This window comes from Nymphaea colorata, chromosome 14, assembly GCF_008831285.2.
Source record: "Nymphaea colorata isolate Beijing-Zhang1983 chromosome 14, ASM883128v2, whole genome shotgun sequence".
NCBI classification, from domain to species: Eukaryota; Viridiplantae; Streptophyta; class Magnoliopsida; order Nymphaeales; family Nymphaeaceae; genus Nymphaea; species Nymphaea colorata.
This window is the reverse complement of record NC_045151.1, coordinates 11,612,212-11,630,759: the sequence shown is the minus strand read 5'-3', so window position 1 is coordinate 11,630,759 and position 18,548 is coordinate 11,612,212. Positions and strand designations below refer to the sequence as shown.

Genomic DNA, 18,548 nt, shown 5'->3' with positions numbered 1-18,548 from the left:
TAATTGATCAAAAGAGATGTGAACACCCAAAAGTGTTCACAATTATAAGTTAAAGAATTGGTTGGTATGATATGAATTGCTTGAACCACACAAGCGTTCCATCTAATTTCTACATATTCAGCCATCAAAAATAAGAATTGGGATATATAAGAGGCTGTTTGGCAGCACAGAAATATAATGATATAATATATATGGAGTCAGGTTTGACTCAACTCAGCCTGGTCAAAGTAAGGCTCCGGCATGCCCGAGGGTTGGCCCAACCCTGACCGGGTACCCAAAATCTAGCACGTCGGCTACTTAGCCCATTGCCCCACCTCTAATCATTGGAAAAAGTCAAACCATCCACTTGGGTCCAGCCTGGCTAAAAAGACTCACAATGCATTAAAGGTGACTGGAGCTTACAACAAATGTTCGCTTGTTATTCATTGTCACCATTAATTACTTTACCGACTTTCGTACGACTTGTTTCTATCGCAATAACTACATTTATGAACGCACACGTATGGTAGGACACAAAACAGTATTTCACAACTTTATTGTGTTTGTATATTATGTCAGCATATTTTATTTGAAATAATATTTAATAGTTTATTAAATCAGCATATTTAAATTGATAAGTTTTTATTAAAGATTATCTATTTTGTTAACACAATGGTCCATGAACCTGTTTCAATCCTTAAGGTAGATTATAAAACAAGAACAAGTTATTATTCGTGTCAAATCACCCATGAGGGGCTGTTTTTGTTATTGTACAATAACATGAACTTGCCTTAAAAGTAGGGTAGATTTACGAAACAGTGTGACACTGTAAGTGTTTCATGTATCTACCCTAAATATTATAATAAATTCACGAGATAATGTTGGAAGTATTTGTTTCAATATTTACGATAGATAATAACACTGCTATTGTTGGCCCCTAAAAGTATTCTTCCGCCTTATTACAACGTGCTTGTTATAAAAGGTTACCATGAAATAAAAGTTAAAATAAAATTTTCAAACAACACACCTTAAAGAGTTCCTCGCGCCTATTTTTTAACACCTCAGCTTTCGTTGTTAATTAAAAACAACAAAAATTTTGTTCCTATCAAGTCGACGACTAAGTCATCATGCAAAGGATTACTATTTAATATTTTTTATGAAAAAAACATACATTTAAATATATAGTTAGATTGTGAATGCATTTATGTGATTCTTGAAAAGTTTTCCAGTATCAATACAGAAAAATATTCCAATTACTTCTTTCACATTAGTAATTTAAATATAGCTGAACATGGATGATTTGTTAAACAAGCAAACTTAGGAAGTATCATATCTCTTTTTCCGTCTCAATAGGGTTGTCAATAAAATCACATATAAGTATCCGTTATTTTGGATATTCATATGCTCGGATTCAAATATGAACAAATAAAAATTGTATCCAAATCTGAATCCAAAATTTGATTTCACAAATATGAATCTGATCGGAATCCTAATTTTGAATAGAATCCAGCTGATTTTCAAAATTTCAGAGCATTGGATATCTATGATATTTATTTAAACTAAATCTGATCCAAAATCAAATAAGATATTTATGTATATCCAAAATCTGATTGAATGTCCATGTCCTAAATCTTAATCTGATCTGTTTTTTTAATCAAATATTAATTTTTTGTATCCGATTTCTTTCAAAATTGTTTGATCAGACGAATCAGATACATTGACATCCCTACATCCCATGAACATAAGTTGGAAGTCGATGTGGGTTGGTAAAAATGTGATTTTTTGACCCAAATCGAGAATATCCAAGACAAATTTTTTTCAAGAGGCCAAAATATACATCAAAGGAGACGAGATCTCATTTAAAAAAGTCAATTTCCCCTTTTTTCCTTCTCATTGACATCCTTATCATATCAGGCGGCCTTTCAAGAAAACAACTTGGTTTCTATATTTTCAATTTGATCTATACGATCTTTTTACATTGTTGGCTTAGATATTTCCCTTTTAACTGAAGGTTTGGTATTTGCTTTTATATATATATATATATATATCCGACCATCCTATGTCTGAAAAGACAGTCTCGGCTCGTGTGTGAGTAGGGGTGCACAACGAGTCGAGCTACTCGAGCTCGACTCGTAAGCGAGTTTGAGCTGCTTAATTAGTTAAACGAGTCGAGCTCGAGTTCACGAGCCGACTCGTTTAACTAATCGAGTCGAGTTCGAGTTCACTCAAGTGGACTCGTTAAAGCTCGACTCGGCTCGTCATTAAAATATCGGTTTAAAAAAAAACGGTTCGAGCCTTAGTCGATCCTTAATCGAGCTCACGTATTCGAGCCTTAATCGAGCTCACGTATTCGAGCCTTAGTCGAGCTCACATATTCGAGCCTTAGTCGAGCTCACGGTCGAGCTCGAGCTCAACAAGTATGGATGACTATAAACGAGCTTATCGAGCTTAATCGAGTCGAGCTCGAGCTCGACAAGTGACTATCGAGTCGAGTTCGAGCCAGGATAGTCGAGCTATATTCGAGCTCAAGCCGAGTCGAGCTCGTGTCTTACTTAGTCGAGCCAAGTTCGAGCTGATCGAGCTCGGGCTCGACACGGCTCGTGTTCAGCCCTATGTGTGAGACGTTCGGATGAATGGGTGACCTAAAAATTTCTTCTCTTTGGTACCTACTGGTTATATATATATATATATATATATATATATATCGAGAAAGAGAGAGCGAGAAATAATCTAGCCACCTAATTTACCAGATTCTTAAATATTTAAAATCTGTCGCTAAAAGCCTTTAGCCTGGCAACGGTTCATGATATAATAATGGTTTGTGATGTTTTTTTTTTTACGGTTTTGTAGTGTTTTTAGTGATAGATTTCAAATATTTAGCCATCCGACTAGATTGCAGCCGTCTAGTTGACTCTGGAGCATCAAAATAGTGGGAGAAATCCATGATACGTATTATTTATTTGTGTGTGTGTCAACTTTTAGGACATAACTTCACAATTAGTTTGGAGTGAATTTTGGTGGCCAAAATTTCTGATGAACTAAGTTTGAAAAATATAAATTGACATTTGTTAAAGTCAATGGTCTCAAATCGATCCATGCCAAAACTGTGTGGAAAAGATAAGGCCATCAAGTCTAATTAGTGCACCATAATTTAACGACTTTTCTTTTAAAACAATTAAATTTTAGGCATCATAATTTAACGTCAATGGTTTCAAATCGATCAACGTCGAAACTTTGTGAGGAGGAGGACGTCATGAACTCCAATTTATGCATCATAAGTTAACGATTTTTTTCAAAAAATAAATTTTAAACATGCTAAGAGAGAGAGAGAGAAAGTGAGTGAGAGAGAGAGAGACCTGGCCTAAAAACCTTTGCATAACCTCAATCCTTACAACTTTGTCTATTGTACTGGAGTTGCCTTCTATTATTATGAAAGTTATTCGCAGGATAAAACAAATGTAATTTAAATATTGAACAACTTAATTTTTAACTGTGTTGGTCACTTTCACATTGTTCGATTTGGCGAATATGACGGTCAATAATCGAGATTCAAACGGTACTCAAACTCATGACTGGATTAGAGGTAAACCGAAGGGATCAATCTTTTCTTCATTCACTGATTCCAAGTTTCCAACACAAACTAAGCAACGTCGCTGCAGACGAAATGGACTAAGCTTCACCAAACACCTCTCCTTTCTCACTCTTTTTTTCCTCCATGTGGAAAGGCAAAGTCAATGGCCCACACTGTTCAGTATTATCCTGTTCTCTCTCCTTTGACGACATCGTGCGCTGTCGTTCTCAAACTTTGCTGACTTGTTTATTGAGCATCACCTTCTTATAACAGTTCTTTTTCGTGGGAAGAGTAGAACATTTGAATGCAGAGCGCGAAGTTTAGCGAATCCATGGTTTCTGCTTTTGTCTTGTTCCTTCAATGGATTCTGTGCTTCGTTTCCGTCGTCGGAAGGGGAGCCCAAGCTCAAGGCCAGAGCACCACAGACCCAGTTGAAGGTAAACTCTGTAACTGATTATAGAAAGGAAAATTTTCTCCAATCTTTCTGTTTTCCAGAAATTTGGGACTTTGGTTCTTGTTTATATGGTTCGAACGTAGAAAACTACGAACCATTGAAAAAAAAAACAAGAGGCAAAGTTAGGAAAGAATGGGTAATCTTTTTGATATATATATACATCTATATATAGTTTAAAGTGGTACTTTGTTTTCTCGATCATCAGAAGGTCAATTTTACTTTGTAACCGATTATGGAAAAGGAAAATTAAATATCTTGTCTGACAAGTTTTGATCGTTCTCTCCTTGTTTTAATTGCCAGTGAGCGCTTTCAGAAGCATATCAAAGCATTGGAACCTCTCGTCATCTGCTTCGTGGAATCTAACTGAACCCTGCAGCGGCACTGCCATTGATGCTTCCACAATCGATGATACGCGCTATGACCCCGCGATCAAGTGTTCCTGCAGCAATGGAACTTGCCATATCACCAAACTGTGTGTATCTTATCAACCAATTCCTTTTTTCCTCCGTCGTCTTTAGATTGTAGAATGAGGCCTCTAGTCTCAATATATCACCGCATTTGATATTTTTCTGCTTTTACGAGCCCCATGTTTAAATAACTGGTGTTTCTTTTTACAGGAAAGTTTATGCTCTGAGTGTCAGGGGAACTATACCAGAAGCTCTTGCAAATCTTACTTTACTTGATAATTTGTATGAGACCCTCAATCTCTTCTCTTTTAACATAATCTCCACCATCATCATGGTGGTCACCATGTTTAGCTTCAACATCTTGCAGAAATCTGGGTCAAAATTATCTGACAGGACCATTGCCTGCATTCATTGGCAATTTAACCTCCTTGGAATACTTGTAAGTGGTTTGTGTTTTTTAGGCTTACTGTTTTTAGCTGCACTTATTTTTCTTTTTGTTTCTCTAACTACAAATCTGTTCAACCGTTTCTTTTATTAAGCATGTCCTGCTGTGAATGATGTGCCCTTTCCTGTCTTCCATTTTTTATTCAACAGGACGTTTGGTATTAATGCTCTCTCTGGGACTGTTCCGAAGGAACTTGGAAAACTCATAAGACTTCAATCACTGTAAATCTCTCTCTCTCTCTCTCTCTCTCTCCCTCTCTTACACAAGCAATATGTATATATATATATATATATATATATATATATATATATATATATATATATATATATATATATATATATATAATATAAATAATATGGATCATAAATTTATTTACTCTCTGGCCCCAAGGGGGCTGGCATAGTGGAGTCGACCTCAGCTGTTTGACGGACACCTGAAGTTCGAGCTCTATGGGAAATTGGGCATCAATTTTGTATACTAGCCATGGGGTTTTATGACCTTATACCATGACTAAGTCTCTCGACTCAGGCGCAGTTTCCTGCATAATAAATCATATTCTCTCTCTATCCCTCTCTCTTTCTATATATACAAACATACATTGCTAGATTTTTTATGTTAAAGCAAGAAACAGTCCCAACAGATTTTTGTAGATGGAGGGTTGAACATGTATGTATATCAGCAAAATGGACAACCAGAGCTTTAGTTCAAGAGAGGAATCACTCTTTCTTGGAAGCTCAATAAAACAGTGGATTAATTGTCGTGCTTTCTCGCATGGTTCTCTTATAGTTCTTCAATGCTTCCGCTTGTGTTTCTCTTGTGCTTCTGATGCACTTATTTTTCATCCTTCTTCTATGCTTCCTACGCACTTCCTTTAAACTGTGAATCAGGGTTTGCACATTTTTAGCTCTAATCTGCCCTAATAATTATTTATCTTCAAAAATCAAATACTGCTATTTATGTTTCAAAACTTCTTTAGTAAGATTTATAATTTTTTAAAAATTTATTGACATTAATAATTCTTAATTGCTTATTGTATTGAATGTATTTTCGTGCCAAGTATTACATAATCTTAATATATAAGTTTTTAGCAATAACTTAATAGACTAAATTCTTGAGATAACTTATTTTTTAGCTGACTGTGTATATAATTCAATTTCATAAGTAAATTGTCCATGATCTTTCTTGATGATACTTTCATATCTTTCAGTTGTAGCAAAAATTTATATTTATTTTAGTTGGAACAACATGATTAATGTTTGCTTTGTCTTCAATTTTATTTGGTTTCTTGTCTGATACCTCTTTAAACTTTACTTTGTTGTATTGGACTGGCCTTCACCTTGGACTCAGTTAATGATTTTCTTCCAGACTTCTTGTTTCTTAAAACTTTTTAAATGATCATTGATATGACCCTCGCTTCCGCTGTAAAATTACATCTTTTTCCTAGTTTGACAAGTTTTGTCACTTCATTTGATTTAAAATCTTTAATGAAATGCACAATATAACATAATTGTCAATCATACCATGCAATTCTCACTGCTTAAGAACATGAAGCAATAAACTTTTAGTTGAAAGAAAATGTATACATTGTTGGGAAATTTTCAAAAGGGAAAGAAAAGTGAATATAAAACAAGAAAAGAAGGTGCCAGATTGTGACTTTGAAGTGCAGGCTAGTGTGTTCTATGACTATGATACAGCAAAATGGCATTATCTTCATGCGTTGGACAGATGCAGGAAAATCAAATATAGCTGAAGTAGTCAACTAAACAAATTCTGGCTATAAATCTGTAAACTCGAGCAGTGTTTGAATGTTAGAGATATTTGTAAGATGGTATGTAAGTATCACTCTTGGAACCATTCTTTTCGATGCAAAAGTTATGAGATTCTGAATTTCATATTTATTTGGTACATTTTGCATCCTTAAATTCTATCTCTTTTGGCATGCACATAAGTGTCATGATCTCACCCACTCCATAAGAAAAAAATGATGGATCTTTGTAGGGTTATGTTCACAAAAGTAAATGCAAGAAAGAAAAAATGGAATTTAATTTACCGCCACAAATATTCATCTATATTTTGCAAGTACTATCAAACTTTCTCTGTTATTAGTAATTTATGTTAGTTAGATCTGGTATCAAACTCTCTTTTGTTCTTAATGCAACAATTTTAAGTCAAATAACTATGCATGCAATTCTTTCACTGAAGTTTTTTGTAAAATCTGCAAATTGCAGGAGTTTTGGATCAAATAATTTCTCTGGCCCTCTTCCTCCCGAGCTTGGAAACTTGGCGAACTTGGTACAACTGTAAGTTACGTGATCTCACACATAATACTTTTGTGTTTTACATGAGCTGAATTAGGCACATAATGCTTTTATTATTCATGATTGCTGTTTTTACATTTAGAATCACTGAATAGAGGTTGTCCTGTCCAATCAACTAGGTATGTAGTGGACATGTAGACATGCCATCTATGTGGTGCCTGCAAAAGATAGAAATTCACTCTTCACCTTGTGAACTGCTTGTGTGCTGTACTCTTTATCTATTTCTCTTTTGTTAGGTATGTTGATATATTGTACATTGTTGACATTCAAATGACAGGTATATTGATAGCGCTGTTCTCAGTGGCCCAATTCCTTCAACATTCGTAAATCTAAAGAAATTGAAAACAGTGTAATGCCTCCTGTTTCTTAGCAAATTGTCTATTTATTTTCCTTGCAGTTATTTTTTTATTAATGCAAATATTGTAGCGAAGCTGCTTGAGCTAATGATTTTGGCTTCATTTACAGGTGGGCTTCAGACAACCTATTTACTGGAAAGATACCTGACCTCATATGCAATTGGACGGAACTTACTGACCTGTAAATATTTATATAAGATTTTCCTTTCTCAATGCTTGTTAGCTGCGGACATACTCACATGAGTTCATATTTAGTTTTTATGGAAGTGAGAAAAAAAAATGAGAAAATGGTAGCCACTGGATATTTTATGCTTAGGTTCTACGTTGTTAAAATTGGAAGTCAGACACACGTTCCAGACCCTAAAACGACTAGTTGAGACTGGTCGACCGAAGTCAGCCTAAGTCGACTGAATAAAAGCAAATAATATATGTCTGTATATATATATATATATATATATACATACATATATATATATATATTGTGTGTGTGTGTGAGAGAGAGAGAGAGAGAGCTAGTCTGACAAACCAACTAGTGACTGGTTTGTCAACACTTATCAGTTGAAACTCACTCCACAGAACTAGTCAGCTGAGTAGTCAAGGACTCAAGATTTTGACTACTAAGCTTAGATTAGTTTTTCTGTTTATGCATATACATAATGTGGTAATGACTTAATTAATGGGTCTTGGGAAAAGCCCATTAGGAACTGTGTGCTAGGTCTTTCAAAGGAAAAGGTTAAGCATATCTCAGCAGGCTGCTTGGAGCTAATGCAATCCTGGTTAGCTCATAGACTTTGTTGGTATGATTTATTCAATGGCAAATAACAACTTAGTATAAGTTAACTATTCATGGTTCCATTTCCTTCTGATCTTGTTATCATTTTTAAGTTAATCTAAGTTGTCACTCTAGCACTCAAGTTGGAATATGGAATATATAAATAGGATATATAATTGTATTCTGAGTTTGGTGCTGAAGGAGCAGGGGGTACCAAAGGGTGAGGTTCACCCCACCTACTACATTGGTGCTATCATGTAGCGTAGATATTGCACTTTCAACTGCATCTAGTTGTCAAAACTGCGACCCACATGAATCAGGATGTGAATTGTTAAACGACAGAGAGGTACAAAAATAAATGTGGTTTATAAGTTCACTTGCTAATTGTACTTATCTGTTCACTTTTTGTTTTCTTTGTCAAGGGATGTCTCCGCTAGCAGTATGTTAGCAACAGTTCCTGATCAGTCTCACTGGAACAATGTGTATAGAGATTGGTTGACAAAGGGGTCACAAATTCTGTTAATATAGAGCTAAAGCACCGAAGAAAGAAATCATCAGAAATGCTCATTGATTTCCATTGGTGGATATGCCACTGTTATGTGTTCATCGTTCACAATAGTGTGTGTGTATATATATATATATATATATATATTATATTTTATATATATATATATATATATATATATGAAACTAGACTTAGAGTTAGAGCTATCCATTTAGAAGGTATATGTTTCAAGCATGGTTGCAAGCACTGTCATAAATATCGTGTTTTATTTGAAAAAAATGCGATAAATACATTAAACATAATTCAGCCATATAAATGTCAATAAAACATGTCTTTTTGATAAAGATGCCATAAAATAAAAAAAATGCAAAAAAGATGCATTTTTTTACTGGATGTTAGATTTTTTTCTAAGTGTTCAGCCAAACAACGAGTTTCTATCTTTTAAATGTATTAAATAAGAGAGAGAGGTGATTAACCAGAAAATTAAGCATAATAAAGAAGAGAGAGTGCTAAAAGGTGCATGTAGTAATAAAGATTAATTATGTAATAAAGAGGAGAGAGAGATAGCTTACAGAAAATTAGATGCAAGAAAGAAGAGGGGGAGAGAGAGTCCAACCGCTCCTACAAAACCCTAACCCATAGCATTAAGTCTTTCATTAACTCAACCTTCAGATCATGTGGTTGAGTAAATTGGGTCTAGCATGGGGACCAACCAAATTTATTATTTTTAAGTCCTACAGATGGCTATTATTTGCTTTTAATATACTATTTTTCATCCACTTCCTATCATGTTTATATTTTGTCTAATCATTTTTCAATGTCTTTTATTAATTTTACTTTTGCCTAATTTTTAGGATCTTTTAATTTATTAAAAAATTCCCGACATTTTCATGAGATATATAATTTTGCCATATTATACCCGAGAAATAACTCGCAGTATAATACCCATACACGATATATGTGACAATGGTTGCAAGTATTGCTGATATTTTGATGTTTGTAAATATTGCCATATTATCGTCATTCAGAAGCCATAAAACAATATTGATAAAATGATCATAATATTTTGAAATATCACCAGAAACAAAAATATCACAATATTATATTTATCCCTGATATTTTCCTGAGATTTCTGAAAAAAACCCAAGTTTATTAAGCAGGTGAATTTTTTTATATTTTCAAAGAAAAGTCCCTATTTATTTCTTTATATTTAGGATACTAGATAACTGGTAATCTAATTTTATGTTATTTTTTCATTTTCCAAGTTCCAAAAGTTATGAGATTTTCCTATTTTCATGATAAGTTGATAACCCTCTCCAAGAACTTGTTGAGCATTATAACATAATTTTTTTAGGTAGTATACCTTACTTTGTCCTATTGTACTTTAAACAGGAAATTCTAGCAACCACAGCGAAGCAGTTGGCTGTGCTTATATGCACTAATAAATCTTGGCCTCTCAGCACATCACAACTATCTAATGATATGCATACCACAAACAAGGAAACAATGAGGTCTCCAATAAGATCCTAGGAAGCCATCAGTAAAGGGACAAGCATGGACATTGAAGGAAGTACTGAGGAGGAACCTATAAGATCCTTTAATTTTTCATCATGCATCCCGTTTTAAATGATCCAACAGGATGACATGCACTTTTCAATACTTACAAGAGGTTAAGAGCCACTAAAATCACACACATTACCATCTCTTCCTTTCATCTTTCAGATACATGCTCCTTTTTTTGTGTTCAGAATCTTTGTATATGTAAGGATAGCAGGTTTTTGTATTATTCTAAGGAATCATGTACATGTATGTCTGTTTTTTGTATTGTCTATTTTTTTGCCTTTATAATCTGTCAAATTGTTTAAAACTAATTCATATGGGTGCATATATTCTCTTTGCCTGTGTAAGCTGAAGTTCGTTCTAAAATTTCAGAATATATATTTATCTGCAGAGTTTTATAATGCTTCCATTTTTGCAATGAACAGCATGAGTTCCTAGTTGTACAAAGCATGCTGGTCATGTCAACATTGTCTAGATATGTTTTTTTCTGGTTCAGACCATCATGATAAGATGAAGAAGTGGGCAGTGGGCACAGTTTTTTTTTTTTTTTTAATCAGTACCTTTTTTTTATCCGTATCTCTTTTCTTCTCCAACTTCCCTGAGATTGTTGCTATTTTTATATTACCATTTCAGTTGACCTTTCCCAGGATTGATTTTCCCAGGATTGATATCTAGGAATGTATTTTTGTTCTCAACCAATGGTATAATTCAAATGATATTAAGCATCCAATTTTCAATGCAGGAGGCTTGAAGGGAGCTTTTCACAGGGTCCAATACCATCAGGGTTCTCTAATTTAACATTTATGGCAAAACTGTTAGTATTTCTCAATTTGTTTGGTTGCTAGATCTTCGTGTTGGTATTGTTTCACTAATTCCCCATCTTTGGGAGATGATTTAGGCGTATAAGTGATCTGTCAAATGGGAGCTCTTCCTTATCATTTATTAGAAATATGAAATCTCTAAGCACTTTGTAAGTTTTTCCACAGATGTCAATCATGAGCCACAAATTCTTATTCAGTTTCATCTTTGAGACATTTGTTGCTTGTTTCATACAGAGTATTGAGAAATGTCAAGCTGTCTGGCAGTATTCCAACTGATATTTGGAGTTATCAAGAATTGAAGCATTTGTAAGCAATCTTGAAGCTGTTATCTCATGATTGTTAGTGATTCTGCTTTGCTTCTAAGTTTAGTTTCCTTTCAATTTTATCAATGCATCTTCCTTGTTTGAATAATGGCAGGTCTAATTTCTATGTGCTTGGTGAGAACTGCATATTACATGCATATATACATTAGAGAAATACAGGCTTATATGCATGCATATACACATAGGAACACACGTGCACACATATACGGAAAATAAAATGACTTGGTTACAGAACTAGATTATGACACTGTTCAAGATTGTTCTTAGCACTTGCGCAAAAGCAAATTGCAAAATATGGAAGATCCTAGCAGTATTGTGAATATAATAACATTGCAAGACTTAGATCCTTCCTTCATGGGTCCCATTAAATTGGTATGGAGCATCTCTCACCTGGAGTTCGACCATCCATCAATTTCGCCTTACTGCCACCTTTGTATGATTGTCCGGTCAAGTCTCTTCTTTTGGATTCAGTGATCTCTCAAGTGCAGATATGCACTCTCAGATATGCTTGGGTTACCTCTGAACTAAAAAATGATTAGAAAAGACCCAAGCCCATATCTGCTCTTGTATTCCATGTTTCTTATTTAAATGAGAATGCTAAATTGCTAATATTACTTTTTATCCACCTTTAATCTATAAGAACCTGTCTCCCTTTATGTAACCACAATAAATAGCTGGAATAATACATATATCAAAAGATGCGGACAAGGAAACTTCAATGTGTAATCAGATACTTTTTAGTCCAGTTGGGCCACTTGAAGGTTTTGGAAAAATAAGTTGTTACATTATGCTAATTTTGTTAAAATATAAATCCTTCACCAGCACGTTGAAGAGGAGTCTCTTAGGATTCCACCTCCTTGTAGAATGTGTTAAGATATTTAATGTCCTTGTAACATGTGAAGAGTCTCCTAGGATTCTATGTTGTAGTTAATATCCTTGTTATATGGGAAGTCTCCTAGGACTCTATGTTGTAGTTAATATCCTTGTAATATGTGAAGTCTCTTAGGTTTCTATGATGTAATTAATGTCCTTGGAGCTTGTGAAATCTCCTAGGATTCTAGGATTGGAGACTCTTAGAATTCTGGAAATGGGATTATAAATAGAGGCCGTGCAAACCATTTTGGCTACGGCTTCTTCTCCTTAGTTTCTTCTTGTTTTCATTCTCTCTCTCCCTCTCTCTCTCTCTCTCTCTCTCTCTCTCTATCTTCCTGCGTGAGTGCTGTTTTCTGGTTACAGATATTGGTGCTAGATTTCTATCATGGTATCAGAGCCAGGTTACGTTATCTCTACCAAACGAAATGCCCAAACAGGTCTGATCTGGTTAGAACTCTTTTCTCATCTTGTCTCTATCTTGACTTTACTTTTCTCTTGCGCAATTCTTGTTCCTTTTTCTTCTTGCTTACCCAAGGACACATCTTGTTATATCGTGTCTTCTTTCCCTCTCATCTTCTACCTATATACCATTCCTTTCTGCTATCATGGAAAACCTTTCGCATTCTGGCATGTCCTCAAGTTTTCTTCCTCACCTTATTACCGAAAAACTCAACCATGAGAATTATCTGATCTGGAAAAGGCAAATCATGCCTTTCATAAGAAGTCAAGGCCTCTTTGGACATCTCGATGGTTCAACAAAGGCTCCACCAATATCCGTCTTACAGGAAATAAAAAATGAGGCAGGAGAAGTTATTGCTGTTCATGAAGACAACAATCCTGAACATGCTATGTGGATGAGACGTGATCAAAGTCTGGTTGCATATATTTTGTCCACTTTATCTCAACAAGTGTTACTTTCAGTTTCTGATGATTGTACTGCAGAAGAATTATGGGAAACCCTTGCTGATACCTTTTCCCAAATATCAGAAGCTCGAATTATGTACTTAAAGAAAGAATTTCAGAATTTGAGCAAAGGTTCAACGTCTATCATGGATTATTTGGGGCGTATTAAGGCCGTCGCAGACCAACTTGCTGCTTCAGGGAATAACATTTCTGATAAGGAAAAGGTGCAGCAAACCTTGAATGGACTTGGGCATGATTATCATGCTTTTATTACAGCTCTTGAGGTCCTTCCTGTTCTGCCTTCCTTCAACGAACTACAAGGTAAACTTCTCCAACATGAAATGAATATGAAAAGAGTCATTGAAAGGACTGATCAAGGGAACTCCCAAAATGTGTTGGCTATGAATGTAAAGTTTGGTAAGAGCCATGGGAACTCCAACCATGGTGGTCGTGGCATTCTACCAACACCACATAACCAAGGTATGTCCCCTTTGGATACTTCAAGAAAAATACCAATTTGTTTTCAGTGCAACAAGAAAGGACACATGAAGGCACAATGTTGGTTTAATCCTCAAAATAAAAACAAAGGGGTAAGACATGATTATAAACAAGGAGGACAAAGTTCTAAATCCACCGCTGAAGATATGCAACAGCTATTGATGACCGCATTCTCAAAGATGACTATAAAGCAAAATGAGCAGGGAGAATGGTTCTTGGATTCAGGTGCAGCTACCCATGTGACAGGAAATGCAGGTAAATTGACTAACTTATCCCCTCATTACGGTAGAAGTTGCATTATAACAGGTGATGGAAAATCTCATCCTATTACACATATTGGAAATGCACATATTCCATTGTCATCCTCGTCTCTATCACTGTCTAATGTTGTTCTTGCTCTCAATATCAAAAAGGACATCATATCCATTTCTAAACTCATTGATGATACAAGCTCTTCTGTTGAATTCACACCTTCTTCTGTCTATGTCAAGGACCTCCAAACGAAGAAAATGTTCGCTAGAGGGGAGCGTCAAGGGAATATGTACGTCCTCAATGAATGTCTACCCAAGGATTCATCCACTTTTGATATAGGATTGAAGACATTTTCTCTTTCTCATAATGCGTCATCAGTGCCAAGTTCTTGCCATTTTCAATCAAAAGTAAGGGGCCCTAACCAATTTTTGGAGTCTGATTTGTGGCATAGTCGGCTAGGACACTGTGGTCGACATTTCATTGAAAAACTTGTCACAGATAGTCTCATTCCAAGATCAAGTTTACCTCTTACTTCAAGTGTCAAAAAATGTTCAAGTTGTGGACTTTGTAAGAGTCATGTTTTACCTTTCCATAATATAAATCAAAGGGCTTCCAAACCTTTTGAAACTATTTTTTCTGATGTATGGGGGCCAGCCCCTATTGATTCCATGTCTGGGTCAAGATATTATGTCTTATTCATTGACTCTTACTCACGTTTCACCTGGATTTACTTCATGAAACACAAATCAGAAGTACCTCACATATTTCGAAACTTCTATGCCATGATTCAAACTAAATTTTCATCCAATGTGGTGCATTTTCAATGTGATGGAGGGGGAGAATATTCCTCGCTTGATTTTATTGAATTTCTACGTGAAAAAGGGATAACTAGACAAATTTCCTGCCCTTACACACCACAACAAAATGGTGTAGTTGAGCGGAAACATCGACATATAGTTGAAAGCGCCATGAGCATGATGCATGATACTAATGTGCCCATTTCCTTGTGGACTGAAGCCTTCCATACTGCTGTATACATAATAAATTGTTTACCTATGACACTCTTGATGTCTAAATCGCCATATTTTACACTCTTAGGCAAACAACCTGATTACAAGAACATGAAGGTTTTTGGTTGTATATGCTATGTTCACGTTGATGCTGCCTTGAGGAACAAGTTTCAAGACAAAGCTATTCAATGTAGATTCGTTGGATATGCTGATGAATATAAAGGTTTTCGATGCTATGATCCAACAACTAAACGTATCAAAACTTCAAGAAATGTCATTTTTGATGAACATAGTTTTGATAATACAAATGAAATGCCTATGACCATTGAATCTTATGATCCCTGGACCAGTACACAGTTATTCAATGCAGATCCTGTTATAGAAAATGATGTGCCTCAAAGTGAAGACTCAGAGAGAGCAATACAACCGTCGGATATGGCTCAAAGTGAAAATCAAGAAGATCCAACACAGTCATCAAGTCATCACGAAAACAATAATGAAGAACAGAGCAACGATGCACATCGGTATTCGGGTCTTATCTACAGTCGACGACTAAGGGACAAAGATGCTCACAGTGAAGAAGACAACATGCCCCACCTTAGAAGATCCCAACGCATTCGTCATCCCATTCACAGGTGGGTTAGCTATGATTCTTTATCACTTGATTTTCAGTTATTCATGGCAAAAGTTGGCAAGGAGGAAGAACCTACTTCATTTGATCAAACATCAAAATCACATCATTGGAGAAAGGCTATGAAAGAAAAAATGGATGCCTTGCATGAATGTGGAACATGGGAGATCGTTCCGAGGCCACACGAAAAGAACGTATTGGGCTCCAAATGGGTATACAAAATTAAATACAAACCTAACGGCAGCATAGAAAGACACAAAGCAAGGTTAGTAGCAAAAGGGTTTACACAACAATATGGAGAAGATTATGATGAGACATTCAGCCCTGTGATAAAAATGGGAACAATTCGTGTGATTATATCATTGGCAGTTGAATATGGATGGAGACTACATCAAATGGACGTGAAGAATGCTTTTCTTCATGGTGATTTAAAGGAGGAAGTATATATGGAACAACCTCCAGGATACACGAAAGGAGACTCTCATGCATGGGTTTGCAAACTAAGAAAATCTATTTATGGACTTAAACAGGCCTCACGTTCGTGGTTTGACAGTTTCTCTTGCAAGATTCAAGAATGTGGTTTTCGAAGATGTCCTCTAGATCACTCCCTTTTCATTTATCGAAAGGAAAACATATTTACTTTACTTCTTATATATGTTGATGATATTGTTATCACAGGCAATTCGGAAAAACACATAGAAGAAGCTAAAGTTTTGATGATGCAAAACTTCAAAATGAAAGAGCTTGGTGATTTACGATTCTTTCTTGGAGTGGAGATTGATAGGCACAATAATCGCCTCACATTGACACAACAGAAATACACGTTGGATCTGCTGAAAAAGTCAGGTATGTCTGATTGTAAGCCTGTTGGAACTCCTAGTGTTCTAAATCAAAGACTAAGTGCTCAAGATGGGGAGTTATATGAAGATCCTACGCAATATCAAAGTATTGTTGGGGCACTTCAATATCTTACATTTACTAGACCAGATATTATATATGCTGTGAATCAAGTATCTCAATTTATGCATGCACCTAGAGATACTCACATGGATGCTGTCAAAAGAATATTAAGATATCTTAAAGGGACAGCAGGAGATGGCTTAGTTTATGGTAAGAGTGAAAATATAACTACTGGACATCAACTTATGACATTCACAGATGCAGATTGGGCTGGAGATCCCGATCAAAGAAAGTCCATTTCTGGTTTTTGTATTTTCATTGGACGTAATCTTGTGTCTTGGAGTTGTCGAAAGCAAAAGGCAGTAGCAAGATCCAGCACTGAAGCTGAATACAGATGCATGGCTGCAGGTACTGCTGAAGTTACATGGGTTAGGCATTTGCTAGAAGACATTGGAGAAAAGATTAAAACATCAATGTTAATGTGCGATAATCAAAGCGCTATTAACATTGCCTTTAATCCCGTACAACATGGTCGAACAAAGCACATTGAGATTGATCAACACTTTGTTAGACAAAAGGTGGAAGACAAGGAGATTCAGCCTATTTATGTTCGTACAGATGAACAAGTTGCAAAATTATTTACAAAAGGATTAACAAAGGAACGATTCTGGTTTCTAAAAGGCAAGTTGTACATGGTGCAAAACCATGCACAACTTGAGGGAGGGTGTTAAAATATAAATCCTTCACCAGCACGTTGAAGAGGAGTCTCTTAGGATTCCACCTCCTTGTAGAATGTGTTAAGATATTTAATGTCCTTGTAACATGTGAAGAGTCTCCTAGGATTCTATGTTGTAGTTAATATCCTTGTTATATGGGAAGTCTCCTAGGATTCTATGTTGTAGTTAATATCCTTGTAATATGTGAAGTCTCTTAGGTTTCTATGATGTAATTAATGTCCTTGGAGCTTGTGAAATCTCCTAGGATTCTACGATTGGAGACTCTTAGAATTCTGGAAATGGGATTATAAATAGAGGCCGTGCAAACCATTTTGGCTACGGCTTCTTCTCCTCAGTTTCTTCTTGTTTTCATTCTCTCTCTCCCTCCCTCTCTCTCTCTCTCTCTCTCTCTCTCTCTCTCTATATCTTCCTGCGTGAGTGCTGTTTTCTGGTTACAGATATTGGTACTAGATTTCTATCAAATTTCATGTTGATTTCTAGTTGCTTCTAATTTGCAGCATAGAGTTCATATTTCATTAAATATGAATTTCAAAGTAGTAATTTATAAAATATTGGGTTTTCTTTTTTGCTTTCACAGGGACCTCAGTTTCAATAACCTAAACGGTCAAATTCCAAGCTCCCTCCTCAATATGAATTCACTTTCCAACTTGTAAGCAAATTTTGCAATCTACTATTTGGTTGTTGGATATTTAGCTTTCTTCTACTGAAGAAGCAACATTTGATTCTTGCTTCATGTGATTGGGTTTTGTCATACAGGTACCTTGGAAGCAACCTTTTATCTGGTTTAATACCATCCACAAAAAGTTCAAATCTTCTCAATGTGTATGTGCAGATGTCCATGAAATTTCCATTTTATATGCGTAACTAGTTACATTGAGTTTGACTTCCCAATGAAGAGGTGTATTTATGAAAAAATGTGACAAAATTATCAACTGAAGGAGCATGATGAACCCTCCTCTTATGAAAGAATTTAAGACTTTGTTGACCAAAGCTACATTCCATGACTCAAAAATAAGCAAATTCGCTTCCAGTCCACTGTCCACTTGTATATCTAATGTTTTTGGTTCCGATCTTTTGGTACTTTTACTTCAGAGCTCTGACCTAGAAAATAAGTATTTAACCTGGTAAATTCATGCATAATGCTTTCCTATATTTGGTAGCACTTATGTTTGCAAAATATTACCATGCACACGGAATTGATAATGCAACTCATTCTCAACACCATATTTGTCA

The 18,548-nt window shown here is 35.5% G+C and overlaps 1 protein-coding gene across 1 annotated transcript in view; it reads left to right on the top strand.

Moving 5' to 3' along the window:
- Positions 1–3,577: 3,577 nt before the first annotated feature.
- Positions 3,578–18,548, top strand: part of LOC116267568 (probable LRR receptor-like serine/threonine-protein kinase At1g56130) — a 63,808-nt gene continuing 48,837 nt past the window's right edge. The window contains exons 1-13 of the mRNA XM_031649371.2: positions 3,578–3,987; positions 4,305–4,476; positions 4,622–4,693; positions 4,779–4,850; positions 5,006–5,077; positions 7,085–7,156; positions 7,452–7,523; positions 7,640–7,711; positions 11,110–11,181; positions 11,266–11,337; positions 11,423–11,494; positions 17,893–17,964; positions 18,072–18,137. Of these exons, the coding sequence (XP_031505231.1) occupies positions 3,855–3,987; positions 4,305–4,476; positions 4,622–4,693; positions 4,779–4,850; positions 5,006–5,077; positions 7,085–7,156; positions 7,452–7,523; positions 7,640–7,711; positions 11,110–11,181; positions 11,266–11,337; positions 11,423–11,494; positions 17,893–17,964; positions 18,072–18,137 (1,091 nt within the window). The 5' untranslated portion in view covers positions 3,578–3,854. The remainder of the gene's footprint in view (positions 3,988–4,304; positions 4,477–4,621; positions 4,694–4,778; positions 4,851–5,005; positions 5,078–7,084; positions 7,157–7,451; positions 7,524–7,639; positions 7,712–11,109; positions 11,182–11,265; positions 11,338–11,422; positions 11,495–17,892; positions 17,965–18,071; positions 18,138–18,548) is intronic.